The sequence below is a fragment of the Mus pahari genome, chromosome 3 (assembly GCF_900095145.1).
Source record: "Mus pahari chromosome 3, PAHARI_EIJ_v1.1, whole genome shotgun sequence".
NCBI classification, from domain to species: domain Eukaryota; kingdom Metazoa; phylum Chordata; class Mammalia; order Rodentia; family Muridae; genus Mus; species Mus pahari.
Genome location: NC_034592.1, coordinates 103,925,023 through 103,947,956, shown reverse-complemented (window position 1 = coordinate 103,947,956; position 22,934 = coordinate 103,925,023). Strand labels below are relative to the sequence as shown.

The 22,934-nt window shown below is 43.1% G+C and overlaps 1 protein-coding gene across 3 annotated transcripts in view; it reads left to right on the top strand.

Moving 5' to 3' along the window:
* The window catches only part of Znf106 (zinc finger protein 106), a 52,428-nt gene extending 29,840 nt beyond the window's left edge, over window positions 1-22,588 (top strand). For all 3 annotated transcript variants that reach the window (XM_029536069.1, XM_021192783.2, XM_029536070.1), the window contains 15 exons: window positions 871-1,025; window positions 1,101-1,161; window positions 2,525-2,860; window positions 5,184-5,958; window positions 6,306-6,361; window positions 6,917-7,062; window positions 9,023-9,157; window positions 10,262-10,378; window positions 13,404-13,595; window positions 13,999-14,061; window positions 15,259-15,378; window positions 15,891-15,962; window positions 16,778-16,849; window positions 18,783-18,929; window positions 19,273-22,588. In XM_029536069.1, the coding sequence (XP_029391929.1) occupies window positions 871-1,025; window positions 1,101-1,161; window positions 2,525-2,860; window positions 5,184-5,958; window positions 6,306-6,361; window positions 6,917-7,062; window positions 9,023-9,157; window positions 10,262-10,378; window positions 13,404-13,595; window positions 13,999-14,061; window positions 15,259-15,378; window positions 15,891-15,962; window positions 16,778-16,849; window positions 18,783-18,929; window positions 19,273-19,329 (2,504 nt within the window). In that variant the 3' untranslated portion in view covers window positions 19,330-22,588. The remainder of the gene's footprint in view (window positions 1-870; window positions 1,026-1,100; window positions 1,162-2,524; window positions 2,861-5,183; window positions 5,959-6,305; window positions 6,362-6,916; window positions 7,063-9,022; window positions 9,158-10,261; window positions 10,379-13,403; window positions 13,596-13,998; window positions 14,062-15,258; window positions 15,379-15,890; window positions 15,963-16,777; window positions 16,850-18,782; window positions 18,930-19,272) is intronic.
* The last annotated feature ends 346 nt before the right edge of the window (window positions 22,589-22,934 follow it).

The following is a 22,934-nucleotide window of genomic DNA, read 5'->3' as shown; positions in this document are numbered from 1 at the left end:
CCTAGCTTCGCTTTTTATTTTTGAGGCACCTTGTTTGCTTTTCTAATGTGAATTGAGGAGTGTGCAGTAGAAGGAATGGGATCTGATTTGAATCTGATTAGATTTCTGTTCAGTATGGAAACTAGACTTTGCTCAGGGAAGCTTTAGTAAAGAGCTGTGACATCAGAGTGGAGCAGGGCGGTACCCCAGTGTTGGGATTACATCACACGCCAAGAGAAGCTTCAGAGAGAATGTGGTGGCACACTGGGGAGGTGGAGGCAGAGAGATCAATAAATAGTTCAAGGCTATCAGATACCTCTAAAGTTCAAGGTAAAACTGGACTGTACAGTGAGACTCATCAGTTAAAGCAACAAAACAAACAGGCCAGTGACATATGCACTTAATCCTAGCACTCAAGACAGAGGCAAGTTGACCTCTGAAAGTTCCAAGTCAACCAAGCACATATAGTCCCTGTCTCCCAAGCATAGATACAGATAAATGAGTTAACAAGTAAAGAGTCTTGACTATTGAGAACTATTTGAAACTTAACAGACTAGAAAACTACGGCCTCAGAGGGTGAGGAAGAGTGCAAGGACTGTAAACCTGAAGCTCAGGCTCAGCCAAAGCCCTATGTGAGGAGCACATAGACAGCCGAAGACAGGGACAGGCCCACAGCAGTCTGTGTGCTAGGACAGAGGTGTCCCTAAAGGGGGCGGGGTGGACACGGACCTGTAAGAACCCTGCTGGTTCTTATTTTGAATGTTTTTGAGCTTTGATGTCAGTAAGATCCTCGAGTCTCTTTCACATGTTGAGATAGAAAGACGGGTTTGTACTAAGCACATGTATCTTTGAAGAAACTTACTAAACTGGCCTTTTGTTTTGTTTTGACAGAACGTTCTCAGGTTGACCAGCTGTTGACTATTTCCTTAAGAGAGGAAGAACTGAGCAAGTCTCTGCAGTGCATGGACAACAAGCTCCTGCAGGCTCGGGCAGCACTGCAGACAGCATACGTTGAAGTTCAGAGGCTGCTCATGCTTAAGCAGCAGGTAACAGCTGAGGAGTCCTAGGGACACTGAGCGGGGGGTGACTTTAGAATGCTTAGCCATGTATTTTACTTTCAGATAACTGTGGAGATGAGTGCACTGAGGACTCACAGAATACAGATTCTCCAAGGATTGCAAGGTATTTATTTAGAGCATGTCTGATGAACTGTTAATTTTTGTTATCTGTCAGGGCTAAAGCAAATAAGTCGTAGGAATGTCGTACATTTTCCTGCATGTCTCCATGGTTTCATTCTGTAAAAAACCCAGAGACTTGGATGTCTCAAATATGTGTAACAGAGCTGGGCCGAGTGGTCCAGGCCAATTATCTCTGCTGCTCAGGAAGCTGACGTGGGAGAGATGTGAGACAAAGGCTTATCTGAGTTAAGGAGCAAATTCATGGCCCGCCTGCATCTCAGAAGGATGGAGTAAAAAGAATCAGTGGTGGAGCTTGGTTGTTGGATGCCTGCCTTAGGTGCGGTTCACAGTGTGGGGTTCCAGTGACAGGAGGAGAAGAAAGTAGCAGGGATTGCTTTGGTGAGGAATCAGAAGGGCTGAGTTCAAATCCTGGCCTCTGTTAGTAACTGTATGACTAGGATAAGCCGTTTAAAATTTGATTTTTTTTTTTCTTTTTAAAATTTTTATTCTTGGGCGGGGGGGGGGTATAGGGAACTTTCGGGATAGCATTTGAAATGTAAATAAAGAAAATAATAAAAAAATTTAAAAAAATTTTATTCTTATGTTTTGACAGGGCCTTAATCAGTGGCCTAGGATGACCTAGAACTCAGTGCAGTCTACCTTTTTCAAACTGTTGAATGTTAGGATTGGAGGTGTGACCCACCTTGTACTTTGAGAAATGTAAATGTTACAGCCTGTTCTCTGCGCACTTGATAGTTTTAGCAGTTAGACATTTTTATTTGGACAAGTTGAAAGGGAGGATGCTAACAAATTATTGTTAATTTTTGTATGTTTGAAATTTTTTGTTGATGTAGTTTTTTCAGGGAGGGTCTTTCCCTGTATCCCTGACTGTTCTAGAACTCACTCTGCATACCAGGCTGGCCTCAAACTCATGGAGATCTGCTTATCTCTGCCTCCCTCGGTGCTGGGAGCAAAGGCACTGCCACCATGTCTGGCTGATCTTTTTTTTGAGACAGGGCTCATGTCACCCATGTATGTTACCTCAGCTTAGCAGGTAGCGGAGGATGCTGCTCAGAATCTTTGTCCTTTAGTCTCCACTTTTCGAGGGCCGTGATTAAAGGTGTGTGCCACCATTCCCAACTTAAAATTATTTCCTAGTCTTTAAAAATACATATTGGAAGCCAGGTATGGTGACATATACCTTTAATCCCAGCACTGGGATGTGAAGCAGATGGAGATCTGTGAGTTCAAGGCTGGCCTGGTCTAAACAGTGAGACGAAACAAAACAAATAAAAATTGACTAAGAAATAAATGACTTTACAAATAATATTCCTGGATTAGTTGTGTGTCTATGCTTTCTGTTCTAGAAACATATGAACCTTCTGAGCATCCAGACCACGCTCCCTGTAGCCTCATAGCACGAGAACAAAGGAACAGCCGATCTCAGACATCTTTTGAGACAGCTCTGCTGCCTGCACCCTTTTTCCCGGGGTTTCTGGATCCACCTCCTTCCCATCCATCTCTACCATCCTCTGGAAGCCCTCTCCAAATAACCACTTGTACTTTCCAAGCCCATGGTACTGCCCCTGATTCATCGGTTCAGATTAAACAAGAGCCCATGTCTCCTGAACAAGAGGGGAATATGAACGCTGTGCCACAAGGCTGTGCTTCCAATGTGTCCAAGGAATTACTGCAAACTAATAGTAAGTAAGCTTTTATGTGAGTTCAGGACATCCCTGAAGGACAGTTATCCACCACTGTGTAAAGCCTATTGAAACATGTCAGCTCAGGCCTTTAATCCAACCCTTGGGAGGCAGGGGCTGGTGGATCTTGGAGTTAGAGGTCAGATCTCAGCTTGATCTACATAGCAAGTTCAGGCCAGCTGTGGCTCTATAATGAGACCTTGCTTAAAAATAAAACATCTAATTATTATAGTTAGTTTTTCATTGACAGACACTTCATATAGGAGGTTTGTTTCCAAGTACTTGAGAGAATGTGGGGTTGGAGAGATGGCTCAGCAGGTAAAGGTTTGTCAGCAAGCCTGATGACCCCAGTTTAAATCTCTAGAATCCACAAGAAGGAAGAGAACCTTGACCCCCATATGCACACCTGTGCTAAGACATACAGAGAAAATAAATGTAAAGACTTAAAAAACTAATAAAGTACTTGAGAGAATTCATTTAAGTTTCATTGTTCCCTGATTTTCTTGGAGCTTAATGAGTTGGCATCCATTCGACTCTTCTAAAGTGTTTCTTTTGTCCTTGTGGTGTGGGGGTTAAGCTTGATCAGCCCATTAAACTCAGGCATGTACTCTGATTTTCTAAGCATTAGTGCATCTATTACCTCATATGTAAACCAACACTGATAAAAAGCCTGAGAAGCAAGTGTCCATGCTGGTCACAGGGTTCTGGTGTTTACTGGTATTAGCAGGAACTTATGTGGGTTGAGAAGTAGCCAGGGATCGGGTTTTAACAGTTGAGGATAACTTCTCATAACTACAAATAATTTCATATTAAAAATTCAGTTAAAAAAGCAGACAGTCTAAATAAAATGACTCAGCAGAAAAAAAGCTAGCCAAGTAATCCTGGCACCTCATGTTGCTGGGTGCGGTGGCACAAATCTGCAATCCCAGCATTCCTTGGGGTGGGAGGCCAAGGCAGGAGATTTGCTTTGCAAGCTTGCAGGCCAGCTAGCCTGAAGTATGAAGCACAGCGGCAGAAGCCATCATGAGAGAGTCTGCCTCAGTATGGCAGAAGGCAAGAACTGACACCCCAAAGTTGTCCTTTGACGTCCACACTTGCACCATGGTATGTATACATACACGTACACACTTCACACACACACACAAGTCATTGTGATTCCTTAAGCAAAACCAGTTCTAAAAACCCCTTCAGTTTTTGCTACTCACACCCTTTTGCAGGATTTACTATGTAGATACTAGATCTAATGTCAATGATCTGTCATGCTGACGTTTAAGTTACTAATTTTATGGGATCTGTATTTAGGTTTTTAAAACTATAATGCCTTGGGGAATGGCAGATGGAGTGGATGCATGCATCACCCAGCCTGAAAACCTGAATTTGATCCTCAGGATCCATATTGTAGAAAAAACTGACTTCTGCAAGTTGGCCTCTGACCTTCACAAATGACCATGTACATAAAATAAATAAAACATAGTTTAAAACATTATAAATTCATGTAATGATTATACTGGCTTTAGAAGAACTTTAAATAGAACTTTAATAGAACTTAAAAATGTAGATATAGGGCTGGTGAGATGGCTCAGTGGGTAAGAGCACCCGACTGCTCTTCCAAAGGTCCCGAGTTCAAATCCCAGCAACCACATGGTGGCTCACAACCATCCGTAACAAGATCTGACGCCCTCTTCTGGAGTGTCTGGAGACAGCTGCAGTGTACTTACATATAATAAATAAATAAATCTTTAAAAAAAAAATGTAGATATATTATTTTGTTCCATATTTCCTATCTTTTTTTAGGGAGGAAGGCTGCTGGAGATTGCATGTTAGGCAAGCCCAGTACTACCACTGAACTTCAAACATCCTGAGCTGTATTTCAATGTCTTAAACCATTAAGTATATGTTCTTTTACATGTAGACAATATAAAGGACATAGTGTACCATAACCTGACCATTTTCTACTAAATCAATCATTTTCCTGTATCACTAAAGCGATCCATCTGTGGGAGCTGGGGAGTAGGCTCAGTGGGTCACTTACTGTCACAAGCAGTGCGGACCCAGCGTCCCTACAGTAAGATGAAAAGCTGAGGTAGAGTCACCAGATAGTTCACGAATCAGCTGGCTTGGAGCTCACAGTGCAAGGCAGCGAGCAAGAATGACTTTCAAAAGTTGTCCTCTGATTGCCACACAAGTTCCCTGGCACTTGGATACACCCAAGCTTATTCCTTGTATGCACACACACACTAAATATGCGAACATTCAAAATAGAAGAGAAATCAAAAGTCCCTGCCTGTGGAAGTTGATTTTTCTGTTTGATTTCCTGATTCAGGAGTGGTTGGTGACAGCTCTACAGTTTACCCAGCCATCCCTGCAGTGATAACTTCGGAGTCAACAGAGAATTGCCAGGAGGTTAACCAAGATCTGAATTTTTCTGTGGAGCAAGAAAATTCCAGAAGCAGAGAAAACTCTCCCTCTTGCCAGTCTCCTGATCTTCCTGGCATAAACAGAGGTGAAGAGTCAGCCAAAGGCAGCAGTGGATCTGAAGCCTGCAGCAGCTCTTTTCTGAGATTGTCTTTCACTCCCGAAACTCCTGCAGAGAAGGAAACTCAGTCTCCAGCCGACCAGCCTGAGCAGCAGGCGGAATCCACTTTGGCGTCAGCTGAAACTAGAGGTAGCAAGAAGAAGAAGAAACTTCGGAAGAAAAAGACGCTTCGGGCCACCCATGTTCCCGATAATAGCGACACTGAACAGGATGTGTTCACTGCTAAGCCTGCAAGAAAGGTCAAAACTGGAAAGGCAGCTAAAGGGGGGAAAGTGACAACCTCCACCCGGGGAGACAGCCAGACTGGTCAGGAGCAAGAAACGGCCAGAGATGAGCCAGACAGCGATTCCTCCCTAGAAGTCCTGGAAGTCACAAATCCTCAGTTAGAAGTAGTTGCCATTGATACTTCTGAATCAGGAGACGAGAAACCAGACAGCCCATCAAAAAAAGATGCCTGGATTGCTGCAGAACAGAACCCAATAGAAACTTCTCGTTCTGGTTGTGATGAGGTTAGCTCTACCAGTGAGCTTGGCACCCGCTACAAGGATGGTGTTCCTGTAAGGTGAGATTGGCTACTGTCCTGGGCAGCGGCTTCATGACTCTTCTTTCATTTACTCTTCTAAGTAGAATTTTAGAATTTCTTTATAAATTAAAATGTATGTGAAAGGTTATGGATGGGGGGGAAAAATCAAATCTTGGCTCTTGGTGTCGGCTTGGTTTTCTTTTTTCCTTTTGGTATTGTTTTGGTTGGTTTGCTTGCTTGCTTGTTTGCTTTGCTTTTTCTTTTTATCATGTAAATTTCAAACACATTTCAGGTAGAAAAATTGATTCTTTGATTTAGAAAATTTTTAGTTTTGCCATTTGTCCTAGTCTCCCAGATGCCAAGAAAATTTTGGTGTTGTTTTTCAGTGTGGCGGAAACCCAGACCGTGATCTCCTCCATCAAAGCGTCTAAGAACTCTTCAGGTAATTGTTGTTCAAAGCAGCCATAGGGAAAGGCGGTCTTAGAGTTTAGAAGTCAATTTAGCTTAAATATATTTATAGAACAGGAGATAAAGTGAGAAGTTGCACCAAGAGAGCTGCCTGGCTCGGCACCACATCTGTGGGGCCTGGGCCTGGGCTTTGCACATTGCACACTCCTGTCAGGCTCAGAGGGCTCCCTTTTCTGACTTCATTAGTTCTAAAGTTTTTGTCAGCCAGGCGTGGTGGCACACGCCTTTAATCCCAGCACTCGGGAGGCAGAGGCAGGCGAATCTCTGAGTTCGAGGCCAGCCTGGTCTACAGAATGAGTTCCAGGACAGCCAGGGCTACACAGAAAAAACCCTGCCTCGAAAAACAACAACAAAAAGTTTTTGTTTTGTTTTGGTGGAATCTTCCCAATGGAGAACTTTGAAAAGTGACTTTCTGCTTGGAAATTAGAATTTCAGAGAACTGTTGAGTGACTAAATTCCTCTGTATGGTTGCCATGGCTTTGATTTCGCCTCAGCAGACATGTCTTTGAAACCTGTTTATGTTTTCCAGAAATATCTTCAGAGCCCGGAGATGATGAGGAGCCCACAGAAGGAAGCTTTGAAGGACACCAGGCTGCAGTGAATGCAATTCAGATATTTGGAAACTTCCTATATACTTGTTCAGCAGACACAACTGTCCGGGTTTATAATCTGGTGGTAAGTATAACGTTTTACCTTTGGTGGCAAAGTCTAATGTTGTCTTTAACATATAGAGAGGGAATGTCCTGACTTCCCTTTCTAGAGGTTCAGGCTGATCCTGGATGCAGTGGATCCTCCACTCAGCATGGGCAGTAGGCTCCTTTTCCTCAACTCTGCCTTCTCCATCACATTTCTCTTAAATCTGGTTCTGAGAGGAACCTGTAGTGTCTCTTCCTCTCTCCATAGAAAAACTCCTGCAGTTTATTCTCTGGACCAACATCCAGTAGGTGAGGGGCAGTCAGGCCCCAGCCTTGAAGTTAGTGATGGGGTCAGTCATATAGCTGCTACATAATAGAGGAAGCAAGACATGACTATTGCAACATGTTTGAGAATTTTCTTTTTTTATGATTTATTTTTAAATATTTATTTTTATGTATGTAAGTACACTGTAGCTGTACCAGATAGTTGTGAGCCTTCCTGTGGTTGTTAGAAATTGAAATTTTAGGGTCTTTGCTCGCTCTGGTCAACCTTGCTTGATCAGTCCCTGCTTGCTCCGACCCAAAGATGTATTTTGTGAGCCATCATGTGGTTGCTGGGATTTGAACTTAGGACCTTTGGAAGAGCAGTCAGTGCTCTTACCTGCTGAGCCATCTCGCCAGCCAGAGAAAGAATTTTCATCCGGTGATTATAGAATCCAGGTTCTTAGAGAAAGTAGCCCTTCCCACGCCTCCCCTCAGTATAAGTGATGATCATCATGCTTCAGAAAACACTTTCAAGATTGGAATTGATGTTAAAACTTTGTCTTCCACAATTATAATCAAGACTGAACCAACACCATAAAGGTATGAAAACTTGAAAGTTAAATGAGGAACTAAGGGGTTGATAACAGGTTTGTGATCTAGGGTTATGAGAAGTATTGGAAATGACCTCAGAAGAAAGCAGTGATGTATGGAAGTATGAGCGAATGCTCTACAAGAGCAGAGCTAGGTGTGGCGGCATATGCCTTTGATTTAGATAGAGGTAGAGGCAGGAGGATCAGGAGTTCAAAGCCAGCCTCGGGAACAAAGGCTTAAAAAGAGCTTAGGCTACATCAGACTGTCTCAAAAAAATAAAAAATCTAGGAAATGAGGTCTTAACCTCCAAGTTGTGAGACCTATGTATGAATATATATATGTACATTGTAAACAGATTCGGTATGTACACAGATACAGCGTTTAAGACAGTTCTTAGGAAATCATTCCTAAGCCACTAGGACAGGTGATAGACCTGACATTGTAAGTTGTGAGTGTTCTCATAGCTGGTAACCAAGTGTATAACAACTATGGCAATCAGCAGCAGTCCAGATTTTCCAGGTCTCTCGGCCCATATCTTAGAAAAACTTGACCTAAGCATTAAATGACATTCTCTCTTGCCTCATAGTTGTATCTCACTGTATGTGACTTTGCTTGGCAGTTAGTGAACAACAAATATTTACTAAGCACACATTGTGTGCCGGGTAGCATATTTGGGCGAATGCAGCAGTAGACCGGAAGCTTTAGCATTTTTTTTATTAATAATTATAATAAAAGGCATTGTCTAATTTCTATTGTTATGATGAAACGCCATGACCAGGGCATCTTCTAGAAAAAAGTGTTTATTTGGGCTTAGAGTTCCTGACGGTTGTAGTCTGTCATGGTGGGAACTGTGTGGCTGGCAGCAGGCATGGTGGCAGCATTAGGAAGCTCCTCCCATCTTGAACCTCAGGAATGGATCAGAGAGTAAAGTGGAAATGCTGTGAAGCCTAAACACTCAAAGCCTGCCCCTGCTGACATACTTTGTTCACAAGGCTGCACCACCTACCTTCCCCCAGACAGTACCACCAGCTGGTGACAGTGTATGCAAATACCCATGACATTTTAGAAATGGTGGACATTTCTAGTACAAACAACCATGTTTTCTCAATCCTGGGAGTACTAATCTGACCTGTGCTTGACCTTAGAGTCGAAAGTGTGTTGGTGTCTTTGAGGGACACATTTCTAAAGTGAACTGCCTTCTTGTCACTCACACCTCTGGGAAGAGTTCTGTCCTCTACACGGGTTCTAGCGACCATACCATCCGCTGCTACAATGTTAAGGTAAGTGGCTCCAGAGAAATCAAGTGTATTGACCTTTCATGTATATTTATCATCATCCTACTTGCTTGACTTCCTCATTTTTGTCATATTTTAGCATGCTGATACAATCGTGGGTAGATAGGAGATTTAGCATAAATCACATTTTCTCTTTCTTCATCATTATCTGCTGATTTTGTGCTGTAGCAGCATACCCTCTTGGTCTTACTTTCATGTCATATGCCAGAATTAATCCTTGTTACAGTGTTTTTAATTACATTTACTATTTACATTGTGTATGTATGTGTGTCTATCTATATACATGTGTGTAGAGGTCAAGGGTTTTTTTTTTTTTTTTCTCTTTCTGCCTTATGGTCCAAAGAATCAAGCTTGGACCCCAGGCTTGGCCACAGGCACCTTTATCAGCTGAGCTATCTCACTGGCCCTTGTGAATTTCTTTAAAGTTAAATTTTATGGGGAGTAGGGAAATAAGTCAGTTGGTAAAGTTCTTGCCTTGAATACCTTTTATTCCCAGAACCCACTTTTAAAAAGATGAACATGGGGCCCACAAGGTGGCTCAGCAGAGAAAGACTCTTGCTGTCGGGCTTGATGACCAAAGTTTAGATCCATGTGACCCAGCTTCTGTCCTCTGGGCTCCACACTTAGTGTCTCGTGTATTCTAGGCTGGCATCAAGTTAATTACATAGAGTTTCTGGTTCTTCTGCTTCTACCTCCCAGGTACTAAGAAACAGGCCTATGCCATCACCCTGTTTGTGATGAACCCGGGACTGAGCCCGGGTCCATGCCTGCTAGGCCAGTACTCAGCCTGCCAGGTGCAACTCTATCTAAAGCTTATCTGTCTTCATTTAAAAAGCCCTTTAGAGAATTCATGTTTTTAATTAGAAATACCAGTATCATTAGTTTTTTTTTTTTTTTTTTTTTTAACCTTTTTGATAGTACCCACCCTGTGATCTTGGCCTCACACTTTAAAGAGGAATTGTACCTAAGATAGTCTACTGTGTGCTTTTCAGCATCATTTTAAAGAGTTTTGAATAACAGTTGTTCACACATCTCACTGCCACTCTCCTCTGTTAGTAAGGGATTATTTTTTTGGTTTTGGCTTTTCAGACCCGAGAATGTATGGAACAGTTACAACTGGAAGACCGTGTCCTCTGCCTTCATAATAGATGGCGAACCCTCTATGCTGGTCTAGCAAATGGCACTGTGGTCACATTCAACATAAAGGTTAGTGATTGGGGAAACAGGCTGAATTCTCCTGCCCTTTGTAAGTAGAATCGGTGTCTCAGGTAGGAAACTGCCTGTAGTAATTCTCCTGTCTGTGAAGGAGCGACAGAACTAGCCTTTATTCAAAAACCACTCACTTCTAGTGTAAGTGGGATCAGTCCTTTATTCTGTCTGCTCAGACTCACATGTGCTAGGACCAAAGTGCAGCCTTACTAAATTAAACCAAGCCTTGATATTTGGGCCAAATAATGAGTCATATGTTAAACCAGTCCATCTGATTGAAGAGTGACACCATGGAGAATGAATGTGACTTCCCTGACATATGACACCACCGTAGCTGAAGACTTCTGTAAGGTGAAGTCATTTTGAGGTTTCCTTTAACAGCCGTGCAACCTCATTCTTTTCCAACTTATTTGGAGAGCAGACTTCACCATCTTCCTATGCTGGGTCCCAGAGTTTCCTAGCTTATGTTGCTGTGATAAAATACCCAATCAAAAGCAACTCAAAAAGAGTTTATTTGGCTGACAATTCAGGGTTACACCATTAAGTAGAAGTCAAGGAAAGAACTTGAAGCAGCCAGTCATATCCACAGGCAAGAACAGAAAGAAGTGAATATGAATATGCAAGCTTTTTTGTATTTGGCTTCCTTACGGCACTGACAGTCAGGATCTAAACCCAGGGAATGGTGTAACCACCTTGGGTAGTCCTTCCCCCATCATCCTCTCCGCTCCACTTAGTGCATTCCGGACAGTCTCATATTACCTACAAACCAAACTGACAAATCTCATTAAGACTTTGTTCCCAGGTGATCCTAGGTTGTGTCTAGTTGATAATTAAAACTACCACTGTACAGAGTAAGGTTAAGTTGTTGATGGCTGGTAGGGTTGGTAGCAAGCTTGTGCCTCAAGGGACTTGTCATTTTTATTTTAGAAGGTACATTGACAAGCTCGGAGAAGACGTTCTATATAGAATCAGGGACACCTTGTTGCAGGCTTTGTGGCAGCTGACATGAAAGGACAGGCTGAAGATGAGGAGAGAAAGAAGGGAATAGGAGCAATATCCATGGAGGCTGCTGTAGCTCCACACCCCATCAGTGCCAGGGCTCCTCTGCCACAGCACTGACTGGGACTGTGTAAGGGAAAGCATGCAAGGTAGCTTTGGTCTTTTGGAGACTTTTCAAATAAAATTTGAAGACTTTGGTATTTCTAGTATAATCAAGTGATTTGATCCATTGATACTTGTGATAAATGCAGATTTTTAATTGAGGTGCCAGTCTCCTGATTAGATTGAATTAGGCAATAGGAATAAAAACAAGAGGGCAAATTACAATTGTGTCCGTAAGGACAGAAGCGTAACGGTTATGAAATATTTTTCTCCTGTGCAGGTCTTGCTGTCAGAGATTGACATTGCAGAGGCTCTGATGTCAGGCAGAAAAGGTTTTAGATGGCTGAAAGTCAAGAAGTAGAGGACAAGCCGGGCGTGGTGGTGCACGCCTTTAATCCCAGCACTCGGGAGGCAGAGGCAGGCGGATTTTTGAGTTCGAGGCCAGCCTGGTCTACAAAGTGAGCTCCAGGACAGCCAGGGCTACACAGAGAAACCCTGTCTCGAAAAGCCAAAAAAAAAAAAAAAAAGAAGTAGAGGACAGATTTGAAAATTTTTGCATGCATGAATTTTGCAAGTCAGGGCTGGCTCTTTTTGACCTATGTTCTAGGATGCAGAATACAGTACTCAGGACAGACTGTTTACCGTGCAAGCTCTGTCCATCACTAGACACTGGACTCCAGACAGTTCTTAGCATGTCAAGATGGCTTGAAGTCATTGCTCAGCTGCAAACTGCTACTTTCTGCTGAGTTTCTGGGAGTTTTACTTAATGTATGTACCCAAAGTATCTTTTTAAAAAATGTTTGGGGAAATGTGAAGCTTTGTGAGCAAAATTGGCAGTCAGGGGAGAAGAGATTAGGGGAGACATGCATGAAGTATGAGGTAGAACATGTGTTTTAGAATCTATGGTGTAAACATTCCATTCTGATAGGAAGACTGCTATCTTCTGTTAGAACACCTCCTAAGACAGACATCTGGGGACGAGGGTATAGCGGAAGATCAAAGTAACACAAATGTGGAAAATTTAGATTTACTTACTTGTTTTAGATTAACTTACCTTGTTTTATGTGTAAGAGTGTTTTGCCTGTGCACCTCGTGCCCACAGAGGTGGGTCAGGTCTTTGTCTGGAGTTTGGAATCTTCTTTACATTGGAGAGAGGGCTAGGTGATTAAGAGGGTCAGATTTCCCTCACATTATGCTGCTCACAATGCTAGTAACTCCAGAGCCAGGGGAGCCAGTACCCTCACATGGCCTCCACTGGGACCTGAATACATAATGGTGTACCCCACATGCACAGACACACACACACACACACACACACACACACACACACACACACACACGCACGCGCGCGCGCACACACAAACATACAATAAATAAAAATAAATCTAAATTTGTTTAAGAAAACAGGTACCTCTTACCAGAGAAAATTTGAAATGTCATAAGATATGTATCTTTATAAATAAAGATATATATCTTTTAGGGGGATAAAACACAATGAGAACATAGGCATGGTGCTTCCAGCAGTATGAAGACTGAGGCAGGAGAATTCCTGTGTTTGAGAGTAGTCTGGACTGGCTACATAGTTCAAGACTCAGCTGGGTGGTATAGCAAGACCCTGTTTCAGAAAAGAAAACTAACAGTGGAAAGTCTGGCAGAGACTACCCTGGAGTCAGGCAGTTGTTAGGGTTGGTACAGTTCAGGGCAAAGGTAGAAAAGAATTTTCTGTGTAGTTTGCCCAGCTAGATCAGGGCAGGGAAGTCATGAGCAGCAAAGACGGTTGGGACTGACATACCTTTGGGATTTAGGGTGGGCAGTAGATAGGAGGGTTTATAGCCGCTTTAGTTAGCTGTTTGTTCAAGGTTTTTTTTTGTTTTTTTTTTTTTGGTAAGTTGCTTTAATGGAATGATGGGTTGTTTTTCAGAACAACAAGCGACAGGAGATCTTTGAATGCCATGGCCCTCGGGCAGTCAGCTGCCTCGCCACAGCTCAGGAAGGTGCTCGAAAACTGCTGGTTGTAGGATCTTACGACTGCACCATTAGTGTTCGTGATGCACGGAACGGACTGCTGCTCCGAACCCTGGAGGGCCACAGCAAGACTGTTCTGTGCATGAAGGTGCGGGAACGGGTGGGATTGATGGTGTCTCTGCTGCTGTGCAGTGAGGTGTAGAACATGGCATCCTGTAAAGAGCACAGTCAGGGAGATCGTAGTCCTTTGTGCCTGGGTCAAAGCACAAAGCTAGCAAGAAACAAATTATTTTATTGTGGCCACACTCTGCCCTTTTAAGATAGTTCATAGTTGTTCTGCGTAGGCCATGAACCCAGCAATGCCCTGGCAAGTTCATCGGTGCCTGGTGGTGGGGCATTTTCAGTTAGAGAATTTGCCTGGGAAACATTATTCGTGCAGTTTGTGTTCATCTCAAAATAGGAAGGAAATTCACATTTACCAGTGTGCTTTTCAAGTTCCAGAGGAAACAGAACTTCATACAGAAGTTAATTTGTTGCCATTTCTCTTTAAGGTGGTGAACGACCTTGTGTTCAGTGGCTCCAGTGACCAGTCGGTGCATGCTCACAACATTCATGTAAGCTGTGCGGCTGTAGTGGAAGGGTTTTAGATGGGAGTCTAAAGCTGGGAGGCTTCCTCAGCCCCTTGGTTCTTACATCTGATCTGTTAGCTAGTAGAGCCCCATGTGCATGTATGTGCTCTTGGGTGATTTCAAATCTGGAAATCCTAACCTCATCAAAAAGAACTAATCAGAGAAAGACCCAGAGTTTATGGAAGGTTTTGTTTGAATGCCTGCTTTGAACTTGGGGCTCTTAGCAAGTGTTTAAAGTAGAACAGATACAAACCATTGAGAGCCGGCCCTTAACATCTCGGAGGCAAGCAGCTGTTCCTGGTCTGCAGATGGCGTTAGGCCATCGTGACATGTTACTTGGGACCAGTGAAATGGTAATAGTGAGAGTGCAGCTTGGCTATTATTTCTTATTTCAGATTGTTTGTTTGTATATTGCATTTGCATATACAAAATAAATATTTTGAGTATAAATACAAGTTATTTGATACACACATAGCCTGAAGATGATTTTGTTTTTAATGTGTCTCAGTTTTGACTGTGACTTGGCACATGGGTGAGGCATAGTGTGCCTTCACCTGCGATTGATGCCTGTGCTCTAAAGTTGTAGATTCTGGAGCATTTCTGATACTTGGATCAGGGATAGTCATACTTCAAAAATAGAGGAGCAGGTGAATGCCTCAGCAGGTAAAGGTGCTTACCACAAAACCTGATGAGACTGTTTAGTCCCCTTAACCCATATGGTAGAAGGAGAGAACTGACCTCCGGTTGTCCTCTGACCTCCAGTGTGTGTGCTGTGCCATCTGTGCCTATACAGATACACAGTCAGGAAATGTTTTCTGTTCTGTTTTATTTTGTTTTCTTCAGACAGGTTTTCTCTGTGTAACCTTGACTGTCCTGGAAACTCTGTCTGTAGCTCAGACTGTCCTGGAACTCAGATTCATCCACCTGCCTCTGCCTCCCCAGTGCTGGGATCAAAGACGTGTGTCTCCACCACCTGGCTTGTCAATAAATGATAAAGTCTGAGGATATGTGTAATGTTTCTGCAGCTAATGGTGCCTTAAGAGTAAAACCATGAGCTGTTAGCACTAGAACAGCTACATTGTTTACCTCAGAATTTCCCCTTAGAAGTTTACAATCAGTGAAGTAAGTGTAGCTGGAATCCTAAAACCCAGTCTGTTGACTGTCTCCTCTTTTCTGACGCAGACTGGTGAGCTTGTACGCATCTATAAAGGCCACAACCATGCAGTGACTGTGGTGAATATTCTGGGGAAAGTGATGGTGACTGCTTGCCTGGACAAGTTTGTTCGTGTCTATGAGTTACAGGTAGGATTAGGTCCACATACTTTCTATGACTTCTTTGAGGCGATCGATCGTGCTGATGTGAGATTGGATTGGCGCCTGTGAATCCACGCTTGCAGAAGCCTTCTACAGTGATCAGGAAGCAGCCAGGCCAAGGACTGCACTCAGATACCATTCTGAGATTCTTGATCAGGCTCCGGGTTGTCAGCACTAATATTTTTGTATTGTCTTTCGTTCTATTATGGGTGGTGGGGTGTCTAGGTGGACAGGGATTGAGACAGGTTATGTAGCCCCGTGTAGCTAAGGATCTCTGGACTCCTGACCCACTGCCTTCTCTTTCCAAGTGCTGAGCTTAGTGTCATCTTTGACAAAACTTACAGGCGTTCTGGAGAGCATCTGTAGCCCCTTAAAACCTGTCCAGTCCTCCTCACAATGGCAGATCTGAGACTTTGGGTGTAAAGACATTGATGACAGTGTATAATTTATCAAGTCCTCTGTTGACTTAATTCTCTAATAATTTTCTTCTTCTGCTTAAGTCCCATGATCGACTGCAAGTTTATGGAGGGCACAAAGACATGATTATGTGTATGACCATCCATAAGAGTGTGGTGGGTATTGCTTGTTTTTTTTCAAGTCTTTCTATGCCTTTATGTTTACTTAGAACTCCATATGCTAATAATAATGTTTCTACTAAGTGACATCTTACCAACTTGATTGTGATGTGCCCTGTTGCTGAGTGTTTTGCATGATGTACGGAGTAACCCAATAATATTGTTGAGCATTCTATTTCCAATAAGTAGAAAACAAGTGCAGTAAAATCTGCTACTATGGCTTAAGTGGAAGATGCAATTAGATGCTTTAAACAAAAACACTTGCTTTTTGCAGACATGCTGTGAACAGGACACTGTAAACATAGTTAGGATATTTGGCCAGTATGGCATAGTTAGAGGCAACTCACCTAACCCTACTTAACTTTCTTCTTTGTTTTTGGACAAGGTTTTACTGTAGCCTTGTTAGGCCTAGAACTCATTGTGTAGACCAGGCTAGCTTCAAACTCAGAGATCAACCTGCCTCTCTGCCTCCTCAGTGCTGGGATTAAAGTGCCACCCACCTGGCTCCCTGTTTAACTTAGGGTTTTTAATAATGAGGTTGAGCCAGGATGGATGTTTTCAAGATCTTGAGTAGTGAAGCCCTTTCTTGGCAATGCAGACTCCCAGTTTGTTAGCAGTGCTGTCCCAGTGCAGAATACGTGGGAACATTGAAGCCTGACATCCTTGCTGTGAGCCGTAGGTCAAGGATGACCCTCTGAGGGCCTTTGACCAGGTCTTACATGTTATTTAAATTTCTGTGAAGAGTGTTTTGTAGCTGTTTTCTTCGTGTATATTTATTTAATCTGACACCCTAAACAAACCTCTTTCTCCAGATTTACACTGGCTGTTATGATGGCAGCATCCAGGCTGTGAGGCTGAATCTGATGCAGAATTACCGCTGTTGGGTAAGAGTGGGACAGTTGGCACCAGCCCTGAGGGTTGCTAGGTCTGGGCTGGATTGTAGATCCTCTTGATCATCAATCAATGTCGCATTTGCATTTCTTTTTTTGGGTTTTCGAGACAGGGTTTATCTGTATAGCCCTGGCTGTCCTGGAACTCACTTTGTAGACCAGGCTGGCCTCGAACTCAGAAATGCTCCTACCTCTGCCTCCTGGGTGCTGGGATTAAAGGTGTGCACCACCGTGCCTGGCTTGCATTTGCATTTCATGATTGGCCTTATACCTTTTCTTTTACTTTACGGCAGACAAGCTTCATGTTGGAAGAATACACAGAATGCTTTATGGCTTCTTTATTGAAAAATGTCAAGTCAGATATGAGATATATAAATTGTGTCTTCTCACTTTGTCCCCTGTGTTTTGAGGAGTTGGAGTTGTTTTGTCTTGTCTGCAGTACTAAGTGTTAACTTCACAGGTGATGGGCAAGTCCTTTGCCACTGAAGTCTCTCCCCTCCTAGGTGATTTCTGTTTCATTAAATCAGTACGGGAAGTGAATGGTGGGGCTTATTTTTGTAGCCTTTCCTGTCTGCACATCCCTCCTTTGGTATTACAAGTACTCAAGACTTGACTTATGCCCTTGCTTGTTTTTGATGAATAGGCAAAGAAAAACTTGGATTTTAAATTTCTAGTCTTGTGTTAGTCTACTGGGCTAAATTGTGTGGTTTTTAAGGAATAGAAGCTAATAATTAGCCCATAAAACTTAAGCACCATCTGTGTAGGTCTTGTTTTTGCTCTGGGTTTCTTTTCCCCAAACCCTGACCCCTTTACCAGAATTAATTGAATGTTGGATATTTTTTCAAATTTGATTCTAGGTTTGTCTGTAGACGCGTTACTTTTCAGCTTTGAGATATGTATGTATGTATGTATGTATGTACGTACGTATGTATGTATGTATGTATATATATCACTGCCTTTGCTTGTAAGCTTCTCAGGGAAAGTACCTACAATACAAAGGTAGTTGAAGTAATCTGACTAGAAAACTCAAATTTCCATTACTGTTTAGCAGTGAACATCCCCAGGGAAGGGCTCTTGGGGTCCCACCCTCCCGGGAGGCTCTGTAGGCAGTTAGTAATTGCTAGGAGGGATGGAGGGCACAGAGATGCTGAGGAGCTGTATGTCACCCGGTACATTGTATAACATTTGTTGAGAACTGCATAATAAGACACTTGCATGACTCACTGGTGAAGTGACCCACCTGGCATGTATCAGGAGAACAGCATAATAAAATCCACTATGCATATTTAATACATGCTAATTAAAAACATAAATGAACATCCTAGAATTAGAAATCATAACATTCACTACAAAACTGCAAGTTTAAAAGCAAGAACAGAGTCTTTGTGCTTTATGAAAATTATGTGAAATTAAGACACACACACACTTTTGGGGGTTGTTTGTTTGTTTGTTTGTTTTAAGCAGATAAGTAAAAGATTGTGATTCAAGAGATAGAAGTTGAGGTTTAAAGTCAGACTTGAGACAGGTGTCATATAGCCCAGACTGGCTGGCTTCCCATTCACTATGTAGCCAGAGCTGGTCTTGAACTGATGATCCTCGTGCTTCTCTCTCCCAAATGCTGGGATTTCAGATGTGCACCACTAATCACAGCTTCTGTCATTTTGTAGTTAATTTCATGGTTCTTAGAATTGTTGAATATATCCTTTTCAGTGTTAAGGGAAAACTGCTGGTCTCTTGTTTAAAAAAAAAAAAAAAAGGATTATAAAATAAATACAATTTTTATTCTGTGATGTAATATCTTAGTATGCTTTAGTTGGGCATGGTAGCCTGGACCTTGTGTGTGTGTGTGTGTGTGTGTGTGTGTGTCCGTCCGTCTGCATGTGCACATACTCTGCCCACCCCCATGCACCTCTGTTCTTTCTCACAGTGGTATGGCTGCACTCTGATATTTGGCGTTGTGGATCACTTGAAACAACACTTGCTGACTGACCACACCAATCCCAACTTCCAGACGCTGAAGTGTCGCTGGAGGAACTGTGATGCCTTTTTCACAGCCAGGAAAGGATCCAAGCAGGTATTTCTGTGGGGTCTACCTGGTTCCACAGACCACTCGCTGAGAGCCGTGCTTCCCAGCCTTCCTAAGGTGGTCAGAATTGCAGTCAACAGGGAAAGCCTAGGAACTCTTCATTTTATTACTCAGGAACTTGGGCGTTAATTAAACAAGGTTTAAAAAAAAATTGTGCTGTTTTTAATAAAGCCCATGTGCTCTTGTGCAAAGGGGAGACATCATCTTTAAGTGGATGGTTTCCTGTTGGTTAAGAGGTACCAGAGCCTCCCACCTCACTGTGTACCAGATGCAGTGCTATGCTCCTCAGTTTTAACTCTGACCTGTGACCCGCTCTCTCCTTGTTCCCTAGGACGTTGCAGGACATATTGAACGTCACGCTGAAGATGACAGCAAAATAGATTCATGAAGTTTTTTGCCTCCCATGTTGGGAAGTCCTTAGTGAAGAATTCTCCCATGGGCCTTTCACTGTCCTTCTCCGGGCCCCTATCTGTCCTCCAGCAAAGTTGGGAGGGAGAAAATGGTTCACAGCCAGACCCACCACTAGCAAAAAAATCGTTAGCAGTCTGAGGATAGGTTGGTCACACATAACGCAGGTCCGCTCTAGAGCATGCAAGTGACATTTAAGCAGTTTCTAAGGAACCTACTCTTCTGGAACAAATGACATAACAGTGTTTTATGCTACTAGACTGTAGGTGTTTATTAAAGATGCAGATTTTAATTAGTTACCCAGATTGACCCTAATCATACATATATTTTATTGATTCGGTTTGTGATTTTTGCTTTATGTTCTTATGATGGCTTATGATAGATTTTTCGAGATCAGTTTTAATTCCTCCTTTTGAAATAACTGGGTATTTAAATTTAAACAAATTGTTTTCTTTTTAAAATAATTATGTGCAGTGTCTCACTATTGACGTAGCTGGACAAAGCTGGCTGTGAGTGCGACGGGAAACAGTAGTGTCCTGAAGCACCTGGCTGCCCTGCTTGCTGTATTTTAGAATTCAGACATGGTCCATGATCAGAAGTACCTGAAGACTGCACTTCCCAGGAATCACTCCAGAGTGCTCAGTGGGTGCCCCCTGCGCTTCTGCACTCCTGGCTGCTTGAATGGAAGGCACAAACCCTTCTTCCCTTTCTAGCTCTGGCTCTTGGAGTCTCATGAAGAGTTGACACCTTTTGGGTTGCTCTGTTGCCAGGCCCCATCGCTCCTACTGTTTTGTTGTGCCTAGGGCAATGGCAAGCCAGGCGTCCAAGCTATTTCCACCCATGGCAGGCACCCTAGAGAGGGAGCTGGGAGAAGCAGCTGGAGACAGTTGATGGACAGCAGGCAGGCCTCTAGAGGCAGAGCTAGTGAAGCCGGTGCCTGTCTTCATGTTCATGCCAGCTGTGGAGTGGAGCGTGGTGAAGGGAAAAGCTACCATCGGGAGTACCCATCTTAGTGAGTCTTCGCAGGATGGCTTTGTTCTTGGATTTCTTAAAGACTTGTGGGTAAAACTGAGCAAGTTTTACTATCTAATGTTTGTTTCTAGATTTCAAAACCTCACATTCTTCAGAGTGAGTGGACCCTCATGCCACATACCCTCACTTTCTGGTACTGGGATTGTGACCTTGTTTTGTCGCTGGCCTGATCAAACCTCCCCATAGGCTCTGCCCCTAGTTGATAGAGGCTGTAGGCAGGACTTCCCTCCCAGCGTCCCCTTTCCAGGAAAGATTCCAGTAGTTCTTACTGGACTCAGGAAATGTGAAGAACTAATCTAGGAGCTGGCACTAGCTCATGCGTGGCCACAAGCTGTTCAAGTGTGGCCTGTTGTGTGGGAAAATTTTTGTTGACCACATGGCTTAGATGTGAAGAGAACCTTTGTGTGATACAGAGGAGATACTGACAGCATAGTTATGAGATTAGGAACCCTCTCCCATCTCTCACCTCCACTTCCTGTAAGGGTGTGCAGAGGGTCTTAGGAAAGTTCCCTTAAGTTTAATGCTGACCTGGTTCGTTCCCTGGGTTGATATGCTAAGGAAGCTCACGTTCCCTGTTCACCAAAGGGAACGTGCAAAGTGATGAGGTGGTGGGACTTTATACGGCAAGGAAGAAGAATGTACGTTTGAGGGCATGCAGACTGATAGGATTAGTACAGACTGATCTGAGCTTCCCTTGGTAGCATTGTGTGCACATGGCTGCCTGCTTAGTTGTGTATGCGTGGGCACCTGCACTTGTGTTTCCTTGTTTCGAAGGGGTTTCTTGGAAGCAGTGTAATGATGAGTTCCAGCACAGGTGGGATTGTTTTTGACACTGGGTTACTCTTTCCCCAGATATAGTGTGTTCTGAAAATGAAGAACCCCAAGAGTCTTGGCTCCTCAACAGAAACTGCCCGTAGGAGGCAGAACTGTGTGCACTTCTTAGGTGGACCATGATGTGTCTTCACGCTCAGCCTCCGGTTCCCTCAGAAGGGACAGCTCTGACTTTTGTTTGACTTTTTGTTGAAGGAAGGAGAGTAACTAATAACCTGACAAAATGGAAGACATTTCTTATGAGTTACTTAAAGGTCATTTTTAATGTGGATATTTTAAAAAATTCCTTATGCTGATTGCAACAGCTCAAAGCAAAGAAAATCTTTTAAAAATCTCTTGTGTGTATTTTCAGTTCTAATAAAATTCCAGGCACTTTTCAATTATTTTGAAAGTTTTTACTAGGTTCAAAACACATTTTGGCACACTCTGCTAGTCTGTATACAGTGCAAATTAAAAAGAAGCAAAAGCATGTCCTGACGTGAGCTCCAGACATCGTGGTTAGCATTGCACTCGTTGCTGTTGTGAAGAAAATGATTTTCCTGGGAGAGGTTGCAGTTGGAGGTTTGAATTCATGAACACATAGAGGCCAAGGCAACACTTTTATGGTTGAAGTAATTGTTACCAGCAAAGGGTTTGTTGTTGGGTTTCGTTGTTGTTTTTTTGTTTGTTTTCCTGGTAGATTATCATAGCACAACTTGAGGACATGGGCATGTGGCTGAGGTGCTGAGTGTAGGTGCACACTTAAAGAATGACACAGTATTTTATGGAAGATAACTCATTGAAGAGGAAATTGAAATATATTGTAAAATGGGGTTTGAACGGTAAGTAGGTTAAGTTCACATATGCTTGCTTAGCAAATTTGTTCCTGTTGCTTGGAGGAGGGTTCTAAAGACTGTACTTGCCATACTGGTGGTGGTGGCTTCACCCGGTCCTATCATTGAGAGCCTTGGGTTTGAGGGAGTTGGCCTGATAGGCAGGAAAGGAGGAAGCTGTGGTGGCTCACCTGGTTCCATATGCAGATGGGTAGGAAACCTCTGTAAACCAAACCTACCACTTACCTCCACTTCTCCTCCAACCCCAAGGACATGGCCCAGACTGGCCCAGACCAGCTCAGCTCATCCCAGCCCAGGAGTAGCTCAGTGTGGGCAGAGAGTGGAGAAGGAAAGGCTGTGGGGAGAAGTAGATGCCCAGAGCTACCCTGAACCTTGGTTTTCCAATGTGGATTAGAAGAAATGTCAGGTGACATTTGACTGCAAAGATATTTCTAAACAGCCTTCTTACATTTTGGTATAAAAGCTGTGAACTTCATAACTTTGTAAGTGAGATTAGATATAAAGCAAGTACAAGAAGAAAATAAAGTACTTTTACTAAGTGTTCATTTTGTTATTTGTCTGCATATTCATGAATTGGCCTTATTCATTTGGGTATAAAGAACAAAACAGTGGCCAGGAAACATGTGTTTGCATATGTGCCATTGATGTATTTTGAGATTAAGGAGTTTGTTTTTAATGTCAGGAAGGCCAGTGAGCAGATGAGCTAGGGTGAAAAAAGTCACATCTGCATTGCGCTCTGGTTGCAGGACCTTCCTGTTTTCATTTGGGGGGGGGGGTTGAGACAGGGTTTCTATTTATAGCTCTGGCTGTCCTGGAACTCACTTTGTAGACCAGGCTGGCCTTGAACTCAGAAATCCGCCTGCCTCTGCCTCCCAAATGCTGGGATTAA